This window comes from Oreochromis niloticus, linkage group LG14, assembly GCF_001858045.2.
Source record: "Oreochromis niloticus isolate F11D_XX linkage group LG14, O_niloticus_UMD_NMBU, whole genome shotgun sequence".
NCBI lineage: Eukaryota > Metazoa > Chordata > Actinopteri > Cichliformes > Cichlidae > Oreochromis > Oreochromis niloticus.
Genome location: NC_031979.2, coordinates 30,382,658 through 30,402,825, shown reverse-complemented (window position 1 = coordinate 30,402,825; position 20,168 = coordinate 30,382,658). Strand labels below are relative to the sequence as shown.

The following is a 20,168-nucleotide window of genomic DNA, read 5'->3' as shown; positions in this document are numbered from 1 at the left end:
AGCTATGTTTAAGTCTGTCTGTTTATAGACATGAACATAAAAACAAAAGAGTGAAAAATGTAAATTCTGATTCATATCGGAACAAAAGTTTAGCTGACTTTTTTTGCTGTGAGATCCTGGTGGATGGATGGGTCAACACAGCGCCAAGTTTTTATTATGGAGCAAACCAGTGCTCCTTCCTTTCCTTGCTCCTAACAGTGGTTATTGGTAGTTGCTTTCATCACTGCCGCTATCACTCCCTGTCATTAACCAACTACTCAAAGATGATTGTGCCTGGATTTATCCAAACCTAAACTATAGCAGCTTCAGATAAGAAAATGGTAAATGGCCTGTATTTGTATAGCGCTTTAGTAGTCCCTATGGACTATGGACCCCAAAGCGCTTTATGACATTCAGTCATCCACCCATTCACACACACATTCACACACCGGTGATGGCAAGCTACATTGTAGCCACAGCCACCCTGGGGCGCACTGACAGAGGCGAGGCTGCCGGACACTGGCGCCACCGGGCCCTCTGACTACCACCAGTAGGCAGCGGGTGAAGTGTCTTGCCCAAGGACACAACGACTGTCGGACCCGGGGCTCGAACCGGCAACCTTCCGATTACAAGACGAACTGCCAACTCTTGAGCCACGATCGCCCACAAGAAAATGTTTTTTTTCCATTAAAAATAAGAGATTTGTCGCAGTGAAGTAATTTTGCTTTGTCAATTTTGGCATTCAATTAAAAGGAATTTAAAAAGCTGTGCCATTACAGATACAGATGTTCTTTTGTTGTTTCATTTAGTGGACTTATTAAATGAGAATTATTTTGCTTATTACAATTAAAATTAAAGGCACTAGCAAAGGGCTACAACATTTTATTAAGTCATGGAATTAAAAACTGAACACGGTAAAGGTAAACAATGAAATAAAAGGTTTTATTGAAAAAAAAATATACATATAAGAGAAAAATTGTTGTTTCCATTGTCCTCTCTCCCTCTTTTTGGATTTGCAGTTTTTCTATCTGACATTATAAATTCTACTAGATTTTAATTTTGGGTTAAATCATGTTTCATACAGACCCACATTAAATTTTAACGTGTTAACGTGTTGAATGTGCAGCCTTTGTGTAGCAGTAGCATTCACTCTCCTTTGAGCTTTTTTTTTTTGTGCATTTCAATCAAAATTCTGATTTATCACAAATCTTATAACTCTTTAAAAAGCTGTTAAGCCTTTACTGATGTCTCTTTAAGAAGATGCCGGCTCTGAAATTAGTTTGCGTAATTGCATGCAACAGATGCTAAAATGCCAGTCATCTCTGAGATCACAAATGCAAACAGAACATGATGTGGCAAGTCTGTCTCGTCTCATAAAACTTGATGTGGATTAGTGTAACTAAATCTCATCGTGACAAGTCTTGTCGTCTTGCATAAACTGAGGCCACTGTTTATTACAGCAAACATGGAATCATATTTTTAAAGCGTACCAGTTATCAAACCATGCAATAAAAAATCTGACCTATAAAAATTTAATTAGACATTAACTCTAATTTCTTATTTTTGGACTTTGTAATTCTTGTGGTGTAGTGTGCGCCTTTGGGGTTGTTTTCACACAAAGATGAGACAAAAAAGAAGACAATACTGGCTCCAGTAATTTTCAAGGGAAGGGTTTAAGGATTTAAAGTTGTTGCTGAAAAACTGATTGGTTTTTTTAAAATGGGAACAGACTTTTTTGAAACGCTTCAGTTGGGTTTTAGAGTAAACCAAAGCACAGACACTGCACTCCTTAGAGTGATGATTGCCAGTGATGCTGGAAAATATTTATTGGAATGTCTTTAACAATGTTAAAGACATTTCAATAAATGCCTTTAAAATGTATTATTATTTCATGGTTATCCTCTATAAAAACGACCCATGGAGTACCTCAGGGGTCTGTCCTTGGACCTTTTTTTGTTCTCTGTACATGTCACCCTTGAGGCATGCCATCTGTAGATATAGTGTGAATTTCCACTTCGGTGCAGATGACATGCAGCTGCACATCTCTTTTAACCCCAATGACATTCATCAACTCAACATACTTTATCCATGATCAAATGCTGGATGGCACAGAACCTCTTTTAATAAATATAAATAAGACTGATGTAATCTTTATGTGAATCTTTATTTAGTGGTCCTGATGGAGGGCAAGCATATACGACAACACATCATCTTTGGGTGTTTGTCCATGAATTTTGGCCAATATTTTAAAAATCTTGCGACAAAGCTCCTTGGCTTGAACAGGCATGTCAACTCTATTGTCTCCTCATTCCTTATGGAACTCAGGAGACTTACCAATATCAGTTCAATTTCTAAAACTCCTTATACACATGTTTGGGTCAACAAACTACAACATATTTAAGATATTTAAGATCTTCTGGCCACAATCTGAGGTCCTTGACCAAGGCCCTGCTAGCCATCTCAACTCTCAGCTGAGGACGAAGGGTGACCAGGCTTTTCTGATAGGACACCCACTCTCTGGAACAACTTCCCTAAGGAGATCAAATTGACAAACTCCCTGTCTCTTAAAGACATGTTTTTAGAAGTGGGCTTTCTCACTGCTTCCAGTTTGAGCTAATTTTATATCATCTATCCATCTGTCCATCCGTTCACCCATCCATTTTCTTACACTTATCCACTTTTGCTGTTTTCATTTAGAATTTAATTTTTGTGTCTTAATTGTCTCGTGCTGTAAGGCTTCCCTCCATGTATAAATTTCTTCTTAAATGTTTTGTTACATCTAGCTTGTATTGTTTATTAGTTTATTTATTTATATTACTGTGGCAACACGAAACAGAAAAAAATGACTTGCTCTAAATTTGGCACAGTTAGTCAATACTGTGGATACAAGATACATAGCACTGAGCAGGAGACTGAGACAATATTGTTTCCAACTCAGTGACCAATCCAAGAATATTGAGGAAGAAAAAAATTCTTTTAATAGAATAAACACAGCGAGTGATTGCGTCCTCTAATTGAATGTAATATTGTTGTTAGCAACACCGCATTGGCTATTTAACTGAATAGATTATATCATACATTGCACTACATTAAATCTGCTCTGAATAGATTTGAAGAAAAAAAGCCAGGCTGACATAATGCTGATGTTCTTACTGGGAGTTTACAAACCCCTTAAAATGATGAAAAAAAACCCCAAAACAAACAAACTTTTGATGATGATTATTAAGTATGTAGTGGTCACAGTGATACATGTGAAAATCAGACAACTCACTGGATTTCAATAACAAATAAAATATTAAAAGCACATGAGAAACTATTTCAAACGACACTTTCATACTTCTAATTTAAAAGTACTTTACAAGTTAATCTGGAACTACCATGAATTACTAATATTTATTATTTGATCTGATGAGCAATGAGTAACGTCGCAACTAGTAAACACTTAGCAAAGTGTTTATGTTTAAACCCTTTAGTGTGTAGATTTTAAATGAAAAATGGATTTAACTGAATTTAATGACACCCTGCAGCAACATAAACAGAAAGAACTCATATTCAGATGAGACTGATGCTGAAAGCTGATGTCACGATCAACACATATTTATACTAAAATGTACCACCATAGGAAAAACGCGTGCACGTTGAATCTTACCTCCGTAAAACCGCGTGCCTGCTTGAGCAAATCCTCTCTCCGTCTTTCTGCCTGCCTCACATGGAAGGTGTTGCTTTGACTCTGGATGACGAACACTATCTCCCGCAGGTCTGGAGGACCACAAAGGACAAAAATGTGTGACAGCTCACATACTGTGAAAAAGGATCATGGCAATCGATGACCTTCTGCAAGCAAGGCAAGATAAGAGCCACAGCCTGAATAACAGAGGTGACTTTTGCTAATATCCATTACTGGCCTGGTGATAATAACCAGGACATCAAGAGCTTAATTGGCTTGGGGAGAGAGTATGTAAATGTCACATCCCAGACTGTTTTAGTTAATAAAAGATTAGCAGTCAGAAGTCTTTCTCTGAGGTGCTGTAACACCCAAAGGTTGACACAGCCCAGCTGTTCATTTCTAGCTGGCTTACACAACTGCAAAATCAGTAGAAATAAGTATTGTTCCAACGATGTTAAGGCCAATGTTGAGAGAAAGTGATTAGCTCAATAATGTCCATTTGAAATCTGCTAATAGAAGCTATAGAATAGACTGCTGACAACACCTTTAGATTCTACCTTTGTTGTTGACCCAGCTAGCTGCCGTTCCTCTTCATGTGAAATCTATTTACAGGCTAGTAATAGTGACACAGCTCAGTGAAGAATGACATTGGCTACACAAACAAGTCCATATAAAGCCTGTGGCTCTCACGACCACTACAATCAAACTGAGACCAAAGGACCAGAGGCAGGGAATAAAAAAAAACCCTAAAAAAACCCTGTCATTTTGTCCAGCTCTGTACAATTACAGCTGACAACTCCTAAATCCTGTAAGCTGTCCATCACATCAAATAGAGTCTGCAGCACCTGGCTGGAATGACTGTTACAACTCAAAAGCTTCTCAAGGATTTAAAGCTCAGAGGTAGGTGAAGTAAGAAGGAGAAACAGGGGAGGTGTAAGAGTTATGACTGGCACCTCAGAAACTTTGGACGTGCAGGGTTCTTGTGTACACTTTTACTTATTATGAGCTCAAACAAACAGCACAGTCTGTGCCAAATAATTCTAACGTGCTTTATCCGTTTCCATTAGTTACTTATTTAAACAGTCATAGAGAATACACTGCGTCTTGAATTCTAATTACCAGCAGGAATTCTCCAACGATGCTTTCCCACATTTGTTGAGAAAGTGTATTTTTTTAGTCTTTCAAAACAAATAAGTAGCAGTCACCGCTGACAGGTCTACAGTCTTCCCTTCGGAACAGTTGTGCGAGGAAAAAAGGAGAATGGCGAGTGCTGACATTGGCAGGATTAGATGGATTGCCTCCACCTCAATTACACTACTTGAACCTATTCCCATACTGAGTTTGGATATTAGCATCGGGGTCAGGGACAGACACTATGTCAGAGTACAGTATCTGTGTCAAATCTTTTTAATTAAGTGTTGGTGGGTGTGTCGCTGCTTTGCTCAGCTCATAACAAAGATCCCATTCATCCTGGAGCCCTAGTAATGGGGGAGATTACTTGCTAAACCTCAGCATGTCCATCTCCCAACAGATCTAACCTCAACTGAGCTGAGCTTACATAGTGAATACCCTTACACCACCTCTAAATGTCCTTCTGCTGAGTTCGTTAAATGAATGTGCGCGTACGTGCGTGCGCATATGGTTTCACATAAAGCAGTGCATTTTAAAGCCCCAAGTGAGGTACCGGTCTCTTGATACTGCACAGTACAGCAATAATACCAGCTGCAGGAGACTAACAGCAAAATCAGATAAGCAGTTTGCCAATCCCTCATTGTGTAGATAACACGTACCCTACGTCAAAGCAAAGGAGAATGAGGGGTAAAAAAAGAAACTAATTAAAACTGAATTCACTGCTCTCGAGTCCACACTAATGGGTTTCGATTAATCATCAAACAATGGAGAGAAAAGGGGAAGAGGAAAAATCCTATAATAGTACCCCTCTTCCTTCATCTCTTTTTTTCTCCGTCCTTCTCCTTTCAGGTAAAAATCACCTTTGTATACTCTCTCGATACAATCGATACATCTACCTTTACGTAATTATAGGACCGAGATCTAAAACAATGCCTTCAGAGCCAGCACTTTTCACTGTGCAGGCAAGATTATACAGTGATGCCTCTAGGCTTAGATCTATATAGATTCAACTTGAGAAGAAGTTACACGTTTTGTAAATGTACTGTGTGTGGTTTGTGTTTGGAGGTTTGCGGCTAGGTTGAGGTGGCTGGTGTGATCGCTCACATGTACGATTTCTAATTGATTGCTATATTGTTGCTGGGCAATTGTGCCAAGAGAGTGTAAGTGCTGGAGATGGTTGTTAGTTGTTGTGCTATCTGGCAAATGGGAGGTATTTTTAGGCCCTATTACAGCAGGAATGTCTGACTGTTTCAAGGACAAAAAAAAAAAAAGCTCGGCATGATTTTACCATTCTTACTCCTTCACAGCGTCCTGCAAAGTTAAAAAGCATCCAAGTAGCCCAGTTTTCCTCTTTCCTTTCCTTCACATGTAATGCAGTTTTGCACTATATAAATTAAGTACCAAGCCTGCTTTTTTTTTTTAAACAGTTTCTAGTGTGTTTAGATAGGATGTCAGATGTTTTCTTGGGTGTTTTTGGTCATGGTCGTAGCTTTCAGAGTGACTACGGAAGTTTGACAAGTTGCATTTAATGGTTGTTTGGATGTGCTGCTTTCACAGCTGTCACAGAAAAAGTACTATTAATCTTAGCAGTAGTAGCTGTATTAATAGCAGAATTTCCAGAGGTGAAAGTATGCAGTCAATTCATCCATTTAATAATAGGCCCAAGATGTGACGTTGCACCCTGGTGCGAAACACACAACACAGTGCTTTTTCCTGCAGTTAAATTAAATTATGAAAGGATCCCTCTTGGCTGAAAATAATATGCCTTGAATGAAAGAGATTGAAGGTTCCTGAGGAGATGAAGCCAATGCCCTAGTCCCCTCAGTGCAGATGATTTTATTTTGCCAGGTCGATGGAACTAGAAAGCAGTATTCGTTTATCTCCCCTCGTTCAGCATTCCACAGAGGCAACTCCATAGAAAAAAAAAAGAAAAAAAAAAAAGGACTGTATCAGCCTTGAAATATATTGGATGAAATGAAACACTGGAGAATTCTGCCTCCTTCTCTCTCTCTGATCTGATGCTTTTCTCAATTCATGAAACCACTCTTTAAAGGCCATCACCATCTGATCTGTGGAAAACTCCACAGGGAGGCTTCGAGTCTCGTGTGTACTCACTGCTTCAGCATCTCTGCGCATAAGAGGGTATGATCAGGCTGATTAAAGAATCAAGGCTGAAGTGTTTGTATTTCTAGGTATGCACACGGAAAGGAGGGCATAGAGAGAGAGATAGATACACGGCTGTATATAGATCGTGTGCTCTTGTAGTGGCCTGGCCGTGCTGTGTTGTCACCTCACTGACACAAATCAATAGTGACACTTCCTTAGAGCAGGATTGCAGATGTTGCCAAGTGGCAGCGGAGCTGAGAGCACACTGACCTCTAGGCTCTCCTGCAGCTCTGTCATTTCCATCAGTGTCACAGAGCAGGTGTGTGTAGTCAGTGGAACTGTCACAGAAACATTTCATCTCAGCCCCGAGTATTTCCATCTCCACAGTCAAATAAACACACGTTCGAGGCAAGGGGCAGTGAACATATACAAATATGCTTATATGTTTGAGAGAAGATGGAAATCAGATCCACAGTGCAATTTCAATGACAAAAGTCTGCTAAGATCTAGAGGGATGGGCTTCTGTGGAGGGGGCCATTAGGCTGTTGTGGGAACAATACCACTGCCATGACAGATTCAGAGCTCTTCATTGCCAGCACATAGTGAGAGATGACAGAGGATGTCAATAGCTCATTTCCATACTCAGCAGGCCAAACCCCCCATCCAGCAGCTGATTGTGCTGCTGTAAAACCTGCTACACTCCAGTGACTCACATCATTGGACTCCCCGAGACAAGATGGCCCAGAATCATCTATCTCCCAAAAAATCCCCTCCATCTTTCCCTTCCTCGTGTCCAAAATGCAAGAGACAAAATTCATTCGAGCAAACTGTGTTGCAGTTTTCTGTCCAAACTAACCATGACCACAACACCAACCAGGTCCAGGATTTATTATTCAAGATGAATACACCCTCTTTTTTTTTTTTTATTCCGTTGAGTTTTAGGAATAAAAATTATTTACCTTCTTGAAAGGTGATAATCTAGTGTGGCAAAGGCCCCTGCTGTAAGTAAAAATGATTTTCTATCACCCTTCTTCCTCTATTAATACAGACTTTTAATTGCCCTGCACAAGATCAATAGAGAGCATGGTGTATTTAACTTTTAGCTTACTGCTGAAAAGGTCAGTATCATAAATATCTCTCAATAAAACACAGGGAGGAAAATGCCAAAGAGGGGAACAACAGAAAGGGAGTGGAATGAGGAAGCAAGCCAGCAGACAAAGATAGGGAGTCACTTGCATTGAAAAACAACAACAACAACAAAAAGACTGGAAAGAAAAGACTGTGCATGAGGTAGAAGCATGATGGGAAAGCCAAGAAAGGAAACAAGCAATCTTTTATAAACATCTCTTCAAGTAGTAAAACAGAAACACACAGAAATTACAACATGTAAAAGGACAGGCTGAAAAAAGCTGCATCCAACCTGTGATAATCACACTCATTAGAGGTTCTCTGGAGTTCCTGACTCCGTGGACAACTCTGCTAAAGACTAATGAGTGCTGAACTCAATCCTTAAACCTCACTTAGAATCAATAATTCAGGAAGCTCAGGCAATTAACGCTTAACAGATTCCAGGTTTTGCTTATGAATCCCATTCGTTACCCATTAAAGTATCGAATGAGTAGAGAAGGGATTAGATATCACTTTAAAACATTTTTTTTTCTAATTTCTGTAAAGCTGAATTTTTGGGAATATGTTTGCTTTCATATCTTATTTGGCAATATATGCCACGACTGATTTTATTTCTCAGGATGGTTGCCTGATTTTTAAATTGCTTTTTAAATTAAATGAAATAAAGCCATCAGCTATGTTCAGGTGTTAGAGCGGGTTTCCCACTAATCGCATGGCTAGAGATTTAATCCCTGGCTTCTCCACAAGTGTCCCTGGGCAAAATACTAAACAGGATGCTCCCGGTGGCTGGTGAGCACCTTGCATGACAACTGCACCTCCATTGTAAGTATGTGGAAAAGTGAACGAGACACAAAGCAGCAAAGCAAAGCAGTTTGAGTACTTCTAAGAAGAAAAGACCTATAAGTGCAAGCCATTTACCATTTGAATAAAGAAAAGACAGACACAATAGAGCACTGTCACAAGCAAGCAGCAAAGCAGTGTTTGTAGGGAAAAAGAGAAGGAAAATAAGAAATACTAAAGTCAGAAAAAGGAGTTCAGTCAACATCTTGTGAACATTGATATGCATTCTATCCTCTTGCGTGTCCTCTTGGCCTGGAGGGGCTGGCTCTGAGCCACTGAATAAATATAATATAGCTGCATACGGGACAGTAACACAGCTCTCCTAGGATTAACTACTGCTATAGTGATAATTGGATTTAAATTCTGGCATTTGGGCTTTGTTCTGAAAAAGGAGATGTAGAATAAAGTTAGTATATAACCTCGACTATATAACAGTTTACTTTTAAATCTACATTTAAAACACATCTGCCCTATGCTGGTACATCCCCTGAAAAAACAATCTAAAGGTTATTTATTTATTATATCAACTTTAAACTTCTGGTATGTACCATTTCTCTAAAGTCAAACATTTTAATAAACATCTTGAAAATTAAAGAATTATACTAGAAAAACACACAGATACTGGTGATGACCCAAATAAACAGCAAAGGTACCATTAGACTATATTAATGTAATTAATGATGTCTGTATTAAGGTTTCCATTCTGTTCTTATAATATGCTGCTAATTAATGTGTCCCTAATAGAAGGGAAAAAAAGACAAAAGTTCAAATGAAAAGTTCTATGACTTCTTATGAAGTCAGATGTGCTTTTCTTACTTCTTACTCTCAGTATCCTTTAGAAACGAGCTACAATAATAAATCTTGAAATCATGCCCCAGCAGCCAGCTGCGACACCTCTAATTAACCTCACACATCTCCACTGATGGTATTAAAATTAGCCTAATAGTAAAGTCAGTAATGCATTACTATGGTTTAAGTGGTGACCTGGATAGATTTTAGTCAAAACTGCCTCATTTAGCCATGTATGTAAGTTATAAACACTGCGTTGGATCTACCTAATAAAAGTAAGGCAGAAAAGTTATTCTTGTTCAGATGTTTTACCTCCTGATACTGTATTTCTAAACAGCCCAAACAATGCACGTGATCTTCTTATGAAGTTGTTTAATAGGAGATTTTTTAATGTATTGCTGTTCATAAGTCTGACTTCTCTGCTGTGCCAGTATGCATATAAAACGCACGTTTTATCTATTTGATCTTTTTCCTCTTTGGACTAGCAGTGTGATAGTGAAATGAAATGACTGAATTGATTAAGCTAGACAGATAAAGGACTTACAAGCTTTGGCTTGTTGTGATGTTTAATTTTTTTTTTTTCATGCTGAACAATTTTTTTTGACTTCAATACAAACTGATTAAGAGAAGAAAAATAAGACGAGAGACGCAACGCTATTGTAATGTAATACAATAGTCTCATTTCGAAATTTGCTCACTTTTATCGATAAGTTGAAGACACGTCCTCCTGCCGGCATAGATTTATGATGGTACTTTGGAGCTTCAATGAAAGCCCAAACAAAACCTTGGAAATTAATGTGCAGAACACATTTAACCGAGTAAAAAGAAAAAAAAAATCAGATTCCATTCGGTGATAGCGCAGTGGGAGAGACTTGCAGCCCTGGAAACTGATGGGGAACATGCACATCTAAGCATCTATCTGTATTTAAACAGTTCTATACCCAGTGCATTTAGGTAGGTCACACTCTCAACAATTTAGTTATCTGTTGTTAAGATGTTGCATGCTGCATTTTTTAAAGCACTACTTATTGCACAATATGACCAGCGGGCTCCCACTGTTTTTTTTTTTTGCTCCAACTATGAATATCTGTAGCATGTACATACTGCATATAATGCATTTACTTTATTTAAACTCTGCACCCTGTACTCCCTCTGAAGAAAGATTGCTAAATGAATGACTTCTAATACCCATCAAATGTTACTGGGGCTTTTAAAATAAACAATCCAGTCAGACCTCCTGAAGTTTGCTGTATTGTTAAAACAAAAGGGAGTCTGCCTCTCCTTGATTCATCTTTTACATTCCTGCCCACAAACAACATTCTCTGCAGGCGAGCGTAGCTTTTCTGGTGTGACAAAGGGAATTACTATGGCAGTGCCAGATAGTGTAGCTCCATTTTTCAGATCGCTGTCTGTTTGTATTTCCTTTCTGTGCCGAGGTGCCAAATGAGAGCATTATGAAGTTGCTTTTGTGTGCTTTTGCGTCTGTGGTGACCCAGTTGAATGAACAGGCAGAGGTCCAGAAAGCGGGCTCCAAACTCCTCTGCAGTCTCCCGAAAATCACTCTCAGATGGTGATTGTGCGAGTCCCCTGAAGCATGAAAAGCATGCATGAGATCTTTTTATTTGCTCTACTTATGAAATTCCTGGTTGCTGTCAAGTCGTTGAAGAAAGATGGGACTTTATTTATGAAGTCTGCGAAACTCTCAAGATTAAATTTTCAAGGTAGGCATAAGCAAAACCCATTTTACTATTTTGATTTTGCAGTACTTGCCATTTAAATTTCACACTGTCCAATATTATTCACTTCAGGTTTTATTATTCATGATTTTATCAAGCAATAATGTCAATTCAATTCTTTCACCATACAGCGCTCTTTAAAATTGAACTATATTAAGCAATAGTTCATCCCTTTGGATGTCATTTGGAATTACGGGTTAGTTCTACTGAGCTAGTCTGATCTGAATTATCAAATGCAGTAACATCAAAATACTGTAAATCAAACTGTGAATACAAGAACTCCACTATCAAAGTCAGCAATACCTGTATTTATAATTAAGTACATACAAATATGAATACTTTTAGGAATATATGGATGTTTATCATACTCCATTTGCCTATAAAATAAAATGCAGGTCAATTAATTGTTTACTAATAAAAAAATACAGATTGTAAAGGGAAAAATCGTGCTTAGACTAAATATGATAACTATTTAGTCTTGTTCCATAACATGGTGCTGTACTATCGCTACTCGGTACTTAAAATAGCCAGTGTTCTCATAGGTGCGATATCATACCGTGGAAAAAATTGGTAGAGACACAAATAACTTTTACTGTGTTAAAGCACACAGTAAACCAGTGCAACAACCTTTTTATTATCTTGTTATTATAATTATAGTGTACATTATTGCAGAGAATGTTCATCAGAGCACAACCTTCAGTGTCTCGGGCTGTTTGGAGTCAAATGTGAAGCCGCCAGGATGAGATGCTGGATTACTGCCTTTGGATTGGGGAAGAGTTGTTTCCCTAAAGAAGCTTTACTATACTGTTCAAAAGTAATGGTATATGGCAGCGTGACCTGGAGAGATATCTTGCTGTGGCTTCAGCAGCAATGCAGGAATTGTACAGGTTAGCAGGAAGGCTAAGCTTTTAATCTTTTAGTTGATCTACACTCACCAATTAACATGTAGCAACTATATTGACATAATAGCATCATGCAACAGTTGCTACAGATTTCATGGCTTCACATCCATGATGTGAGCCTTCCATTTCACCACATCCCAAAGGTGCTCTGTTATAATGGGATCTGGTGACTGCGGAGGCCATTTGAGTACACTGTAATGTTCAAGAAACTAGTTTGAGATGATCTGAGTTTTGTGACACGGTAAATATCCTTCTGGAAACAGCCATCAGAAGATGGACACACTGTGCTCATACAGAACTGAGCATGGTCAGTAAAAATAGGCTCAAGTGTTTAATCGATGTCTGGTTTATGCTTGGTTTGATATTCAGCAAGTCTTTTTCACCATGTCTACATGCCTACATATAGACAAATAGGTCACCTTGAGATTGACTGATTAGATTTGTTCTATTGAGTAGTTGAAAAGATATACCTAACAAAGTGCCCAGTGAGTGTACGTTCCCATCCTAACCTGCTCTCATGAGCTCGAGGTAGTTTCTGAAAGAGTGAGATCAAGCAGACAAAATTTGTGCTAGCTGTGCTAAGGCTTAGAGATAGGGTGAGGAGCTTGTACATGCAGATGGAGCTCAGAGTAAATCTGTTGCAAGACCCAGACTTCACAGGATTTTATATATCTCATCTCACCCCAATGTTCCTAGGAAGTAGGATGTCTGAAACCCCTTGTATAGCCTCTACAACCAGGACCCAGCCTCAGATAAGTGGTAGAAAACAAATGGAACAATGGGGTGTAATGAATGGATGAAAAAACCCCCATCAGGCTAAAAGTAAATAAGTTATAATTCTACAGTTGCGTCTATAAGATTGAATCTATATTTGTTGACATATTGTCAACTAGTAAAATGACCTTTGAGGTCCAAAATAAGTTCCAGTCAGATCTGGAACTAAATCATTTGTATTTTTTAATTAAGCATTTGAAATTACTGTAAAGTGGTACACATAGTATATGTTGACTAATTTTCTTTGTGTCCTTAGCTGTATCTACAGCAGATAAGGACACACTCTTTAAGCCTATGCTCTCTTGTCTGAGCACTGCAAGTACTGGATAATGTGATTCAGGTTTTCAGTTCCCTCCTAAACATTAATTTGTTATTTTCCAGTTTCCTTCAGCTTTTAAGTGTTTTATTAGCAAACCACACACACACACACAGAATATTAAAAATTATACACGCTCCACAAACAGACAAGTTTTTTTTTTTACCTTCCATTTTTACTACTAATTAGGAATAAAAGACTTACCCAGCTGATTGTTGTGAATGACGTGCAAATCATCCTGGCTCTGAAAAGACAGAGAGACTTTTTAATAATTCAAATTGCAGTCTTCAAATAATGACCTACATACATTCACTTCTTTGTTTTAACATATTATGTAAAAAGTGTCAAAATATGAATTGTGTGAAAATCTTTTTTTTTTTTTTGCAAAATACCCCATTTCCTCTCGCTAATCACTAATTAAGACTTAGTGATACTAAATATGGAATCCCCTACAGGATATTTGGAAATATAATGGGCGACACCCCACGTCATTAGCCCATCCTAATTGTGTGGGTTTTGTGCCTGCAGCATTAAGCTCTGTGCATGAGGCTCAATTAAGGCATTCTGCACTGTTCCACCTCCAGAGCTGTCAGCACTGGCTGCAGACCATGGAAGGATGAGTAAATCAATCACAAGCCAGGGAAACTTTGAAGAGCTGTCTTTCACCTCTATCTTTCAGAGGAAATTTTTCAGTCTTGGGGAAGACGGCATGAATGTCTGAGTTCTGCCTGTTTCCAGAACTCTAGACCGAGAGCTGCAGAGTATTAATAGATAATGACAAACCAAACCCTTTTTTGATTTATGACTTCCTCTAGACTAACAATCATTTCACTGGCAAGCTGTTGCAGCCTTCAGATAGCTTAACTAAGTCATAAATTCACTCTGGGTGGGTGTGGTACAGCGGTTACAGGGAATCACAGTAGTTTGGTGGCATTTGCAAGAAGCAGGCTACATATAAATGTGCTCTCTCAGCACATTTACAAACTAACAATTTCTAGATTAGAGAACAGCCCATTAATTTACCCACTTTCCACCTGAACACCTTCCTATAACTGTCATGAGTACACATCATTTATTTTTGTGGTATGCACGTTTCCTGCACTTCCCCTCTGTTAATTGATCAAATCTCGAAATTGAGCATTTGACATGAGATGCAGTAAACTAAAAAAAAAAAGCTGGCATCCATAACGCCATTAACACAGCAGTGATTTGTGCATGTGTGATGCTCTCTGTCTTCTCCTATTTTTTCAGGTGATCAGAGTTAGAGGCAATATATGCACAGGCAGACAAGATCATATCAGGGTGATTTGATTCAGTGGGTACATCAGCTTAATTGGACTCAGTAGCATTAGTCATGCCCACAAGGCTTCTGTCTCATCTTATCAGACATTACTCGTTTGAAATCATTTCGTTAGCTGAAGAGAGAAAGCACCTAAGGAAAAAAAAAAACATCTCATAAGCCAGGAGAATCTGACTTGTTATCAGATAATTAGTCTTATAAAATCTCTTCAACTTGAAAATATAGCAGGTTATTATGGAAGAGAAACTACTCAAAAAGTGGAGGTATCATAAAATAAATTAAAGGGGTGTAGAAATTGCTATATATATGGTGGTTGTGACAGAGGCGTGCCACATGCTTTTCACTCTGTCTCTCCCAGCACAACTTCACTCTGGGGCAAAGAAGAAACAGTAAATCACTGCACTGTGACTACAAGGAAAAAATAAATCAAGACACCCATTATGACGAATTACCTGCTCTGTCAAACATTGCCAATTATATTGATTGTATGTGTACAAATGTTTGTGTGTCTACAATGTGTACATGAAAATGATTTTTACACAAGCCTTAACAAGGCCTAATGCTTTGTGACACACTTTAATGAGAAATTTCAGAACAGACCCAGTACCCCCACACCAGTATAAATCATTTTGTAATGTTGTGTCTTTTTTTCCTTTTTAAATCAGTTATTTTGTTATGAACTCTTGTAATACAATCTGTGTCGAGTCAGAAAAAAAAGAAGCCTCCTCACTCATTTCATTTAGACCACTGTTTTGGCACAGCGGGGCTCCTGACGCAGCTGCCTCTGGCCACAAATATAAAAAAAAAAAATCCACTGGGTCATTTGACAGCAAAAGCTGAACATTTCCAACACATCATCATCATCCAGCGAGGGACTGTTTTGACTGTTCAATCACATGCAAGAGCACATTCTTGGCATATTCCTTTTCTCAGTTACCGATCTCTTTTAGTGACGGGGGAGAAAATTGTTGCTGGTACAGCTTCCTAGAATCATGTGCTATTGCACTGTGAAACAGCTGCACAGCATTTTACCCTCTGTTTAGCCTTCAAACTCAGCTCCATTACTCAACCCGGAATTTTCGGCTCACATTTCATCTTCTCACCTGTACACGCTGTAAACTCTTTGTGCTTATTCATACAATGTTATTTTCAGCTCTAACACCTGCTTAAGCTACCTGATGTACTTTCTTGATGCATTTTCTTTTATTCGCTTACCTCACCAAGACATTGCTTTAAACATGATAAGTTTTACATAGAGTATCTATTAACCTCCAGTGAACGGTGGATTTTCAAAAAAGTAAAAAACACAACAAAGTTATGTCATATTATCTTCATTTAGCATAGAAGTAAAAACCCCAAAACACTGAGGAGAATGAGGAAAACAACGTGGCAGACGTTAAAATCTGAATCTTTTTCTGTTTTTTTCCCCTTATACTACTTATAGGTGCATTGCCATCGCATTGTGTTTTACCTCTTATCAATTGATGTATTAAAAAATAAATAAATAGTTGACAGAATGAAAATGAAACCTCACTGAAGCTTCAGCTCCACTGAGAAAAACAAAAACAAAACAAAAAAACCTACCAATAAATACAGGCATCAAAACATCAAATCTAGAAGGGAAATAAAAGTATATTTAAAAAACAAAACAAAAAACTCTTAACTGAAAATATGAAAAACATAAAATGTCAGATTTCTATCATGTTTTGAATATGAGGTCTGACTTTCTGTTTTTAATTACTTCATCTTGTTTAGCTCTCCTCTACTGCAAGGGTTTAATGCCACCTCACTGATGAAATAGAAGATGTAAAGCAGTCAGTACAATGTGCCGTGAGTTTCATTTTCTTTTGAAGGTTTTTTTTTTCAAGCTTGTTCAGATGGATCAAATTCTGGGTTGTTGATGTTTAACTGGACTTTTTCTTTCAAAGAGGTCATATTATGCTTTTCTTGAGTGTATTTTATATATTCTTTCTGCCTGTATAGAATGGTACAAGGTTAGAAGTTTATACCAAAGAGGATTATTTTCTCCCACAGAAAACACCACTTGAAATGTATTGTCAGTACTGCTTTTTCTTCTTTTTACATAACTAGTACATGCCCATGCTAGAGTATTGCTTGGCATGTTTGTACTGGTGGCAAAGTGATAAATTTGATTGCACTGAGAAAATGTATCAGCCCATTTTTGTCTCCTGCAATGTTGGTTCTGATCTATTAATATGAATTTCATTTTAATCCATTGCTTATGGCATCATAACATATGACATATATTGCAATATATTACACTATTTAAATGTGTGGCTATAAATTACAAGTCATAGTCATGAGATTAAAATGATATGATGGTTTTATAAAGTGTTACAGGTGCATAAATATTAAAAATAGCCCATTTTGGTAGGTGGTTGCCAGGCAACATGATTGTGTCATTATATTTAATGCATAATTCAGGTTTTTTTCAATACAAATGAATTGTTAGTGATGTGAAATTAAAATGATCCAATGCTTTAATAAAATGCAAAACATTAGTCATTTTAGCCTGTTGGTAGGTGGTTTGACATCATAATATCTGATATACATAAGAACCTTAAGGGACCTAACATGTACCTGTGTGCCAAGTGTGGTTGCTGAAGTCTGGGTTGTGTAACAAGAGTTGTGTGGACAAAACATACAGACAAAGATTTGGTGCATTACAGTGAGATGCCTGCTTAATAGTTAGAACAGAGGATGAGTAGAGCAAGCACAATTTTCTTCAAAACAAATTCCTAATTTATGCGGAGCAAAGAATCAATGATTAAAATTATGTTTCAACACTGTTACCCGCATTTTTACTGTCTTCTCTCAAATTGACCAAAGGCTGCTGCTTGAACCAGGCATAGTTCAGTGCTGGATTTTTGCAGCAGTTCCCTCGTCTGCAAAAATCAGAAAAGAAGGCATTACATAATGGATAGCTGGCTGACCAATCAAAGCAGACTAGGTTTAATACGGAGGCTTTAGAGAGAAAGAACATAAAACAAAGCGTTTCAGACAAACGGTGAAGTGAAGTGCTGCATCATGCACGGTAAGAATAAAAAACGGTTTTTCAAACAGGAAGCGATGTCAACCAATACCAGAAAACCTCCAGAATAAATTTATGAACCTACAAAGGAGCATATTGTGGCCTCTTTACAAGCTTGATCTATTACTGCATGTAAACAACATGGAAATAAAATCTGCTTCAACAACAAATTTCTATGGTGAAGAAATAAGTCATTGGATTTTACCTAAAATTCCCTTTAAAGCCATCTCTTTGGTTTCACTTCATAAAATCCCTGGGTGACACAAGGGCTACAAATCTTTCTTTGGTAAATGATCTCATATTCCACGCCAGAGTGAACTCACATCAGGTCTCATATCATTTTTACTATTACTGAGAGATTAATTAGTCTCAGCTCACAGAATCCAGCTCTTCTTAGCCTTCTATACTTTTGCACGCAGGTAAGGCTCTTCTTAATCCCATCTGACAGCAGGCTGTCAGCCATTTGCAGCGGGAATCAGACACCCATTGGTGTTAAAAAGAAATTGCTGAGAGTCTATACTGTCCATCTGAAGGGGTTAGTTTCACCATCCCTTGAGCGCTTTTGATCTAAGACACCACAACACTGATGCAGACAGACAGAAAGATTGTGCCTCATGTAGTGTAACCTTAGAACAAAGGCAGCACCGCAGTAAAGGTACTCTCAGAGGTGTACATGTGTAAACTGAAGAACGATCCTCAGCCTACCTAATGCGATTGTTATGTAATCAAGGACACTGCAATGACAACCTTTTGATCCCTGCCTTCGATTTGGATGCTCTTCACATACACACAAAGGCGAGTTCCTGGCCCTGTTACGGCTCTCAGTCCCCGAGGACACAGACGCTTCACTGACATGAGTGACCCGTCAGGTCACATTAGATTTCTGTTTACTGATGGCAAGCATGTTTCAAGGTTGCAGGATTTTCTGGATTTTGACATGTGGAAAATGTGTGATGTTCAGAGAAGCTGATGTCTAGAAGGACTCTGAGCACCTTAAGAATGTGAAAGGTTGGAGATTATATTGGTCTACATTTGTGTTAAAGCTGGGTTCTTGTGTAATTTTACATAAAATTATAAAAACCGTTCAGAGTACTGCAACTAAAGTAGTATAAAAGGGAAACAGAGTCCTGTGTTTAGGCTTTGGCCAATCTGACAACTTTTATACTGGATACAGTGATGCAATGGGCAAAGCAGAACACATTCACCAAAAATCTGCATGCATAGTCTTAGTATGCATATGCCTGTGTTTGTGTAGCTGGAGTGGTTTAGAACAGCGAGTAGGGACGAGCTCCAGGAGGAGGGCTGTCTATTTTAAAATTGCAGCTTTAACTATAAATTAAGATGATTCCAAATTGTCAGCTTCATTTTATGGATGCTTTTAGATCTATTGAGCGGTTTAAGAATCAAAACGTCTTTCATATCCCTCCCCAATTTTAGGGTGTCCAGAGAACTGACAGATTAAAATTTTATTCGTTGCCAATTTTTCACACAAGCAAAACTGCTAATGTGCAATGACTTAATGAGTTAAAACGTCTTCTGTCTCAACATTAGCAAGCTATTCTTGTCAGGTTTTCTTCCTAGCCCTTTTCAGCATTTTGTTGACAGCAGTTGAAAAGTATCATATCGGGTCATAGACATTGCTGTTATTGATGCCAAAAAAAAGCAAGCACATTCATGTTATGATGTTCCATAGAAGCATTTCGAAAAAGAAGAAAAGACAAATGTCTTGGTCAACACCTCCCATGAAAGCGATACTGATCAATCATATACTTAATATTTATTATTAAAATAAAAATCAAATTTCAACAGACAGCAAGGTGACATCCTTAATTGTCTGGCACTAATAAATAAGAATGACAAAACTTAGAATATATGAAGTTATATGCACTAATATAAAAACATAAAAGATGCATATTTTCACATTTCAGATGTTGCTTGACATTTATTTATTCTGGGTTTTCTTTCATATGATGGCTCATGTGGTTAATCAACAAATAGTTTGAGCTCAAGAAAGACAAAACACAACAATGAATTCATGCAACAAATATTGCCTACATAGCCAAAGCCAAATAAAGCTTTCTCCTCTGAGCCACGGAGCTCTGTCGTCGTCCAAAAAATATTAAACATGTCAGTGAGTCACCAGTGATCCACTTGCACTGGCTGACATGTTCTTTGCTTATGATAAACACACTGTGGTTTATTTTGAGTTAGTCCCACATGCACCATCCTTCTGCTATACATTCTAAATAGTGCACCACATGAAAATGAAAGTAGACCTTAACACAGGTGCTTCTTATTCCTGTTTGAGCAACATTTGCAAAAAGCTAAAGTGCCCAGCTCTTCAATGAAATTATTCAACTTTTATGAAAAATGATACTATAATTACTTGTGACGTGTTTTCCTTAATGTTTAATGTGTTTGTACTTAGTGGGAACCACTGGGTTTGGA

The 20,168-nt window shown here is 38.0% G+C and overlaps 1 protein-coding gene across 4 annotated transcripts in view; it reads right to left on the bottom strand.

Moving 5' to 3' along the window:
* b3glcta (beta 3-glucosyltransferase a) overlaps positions 1-20,168 on the bottom strand; it is a 71,041-nt gene that overhangs the window by 30,033 nt on the left and 20,840 nt on the right. The window contains exons 1-3 of one of the 4 annotated variants that reach the window (XM_005455003.2): positions 17,483-17,574; positions 13,573-13,612; positions 3,629-3,738 (exon numbers count right to left, since the gene is read on the bottom strand). In XM_005455003.2, coding sequence (XP_005455060.1) covers positions 3,629-3,738; positions 13,573-13,612; positions 17,483-17,488 — 156 coding nt within the window. In that variant the 5' untranslated portion in view covers positions 17,489-17,574. Of the gene's footprint in view, positions 1-3,628; positions 3,739-13,572; positions 13,613-17,482; positions 17,575-20,168 lie in introns of those variants that run through there. The other 3 variants (XM_005455002.4, XM_005455004.4, XM_025898368.1) reach the window with 3 other exon arrangements.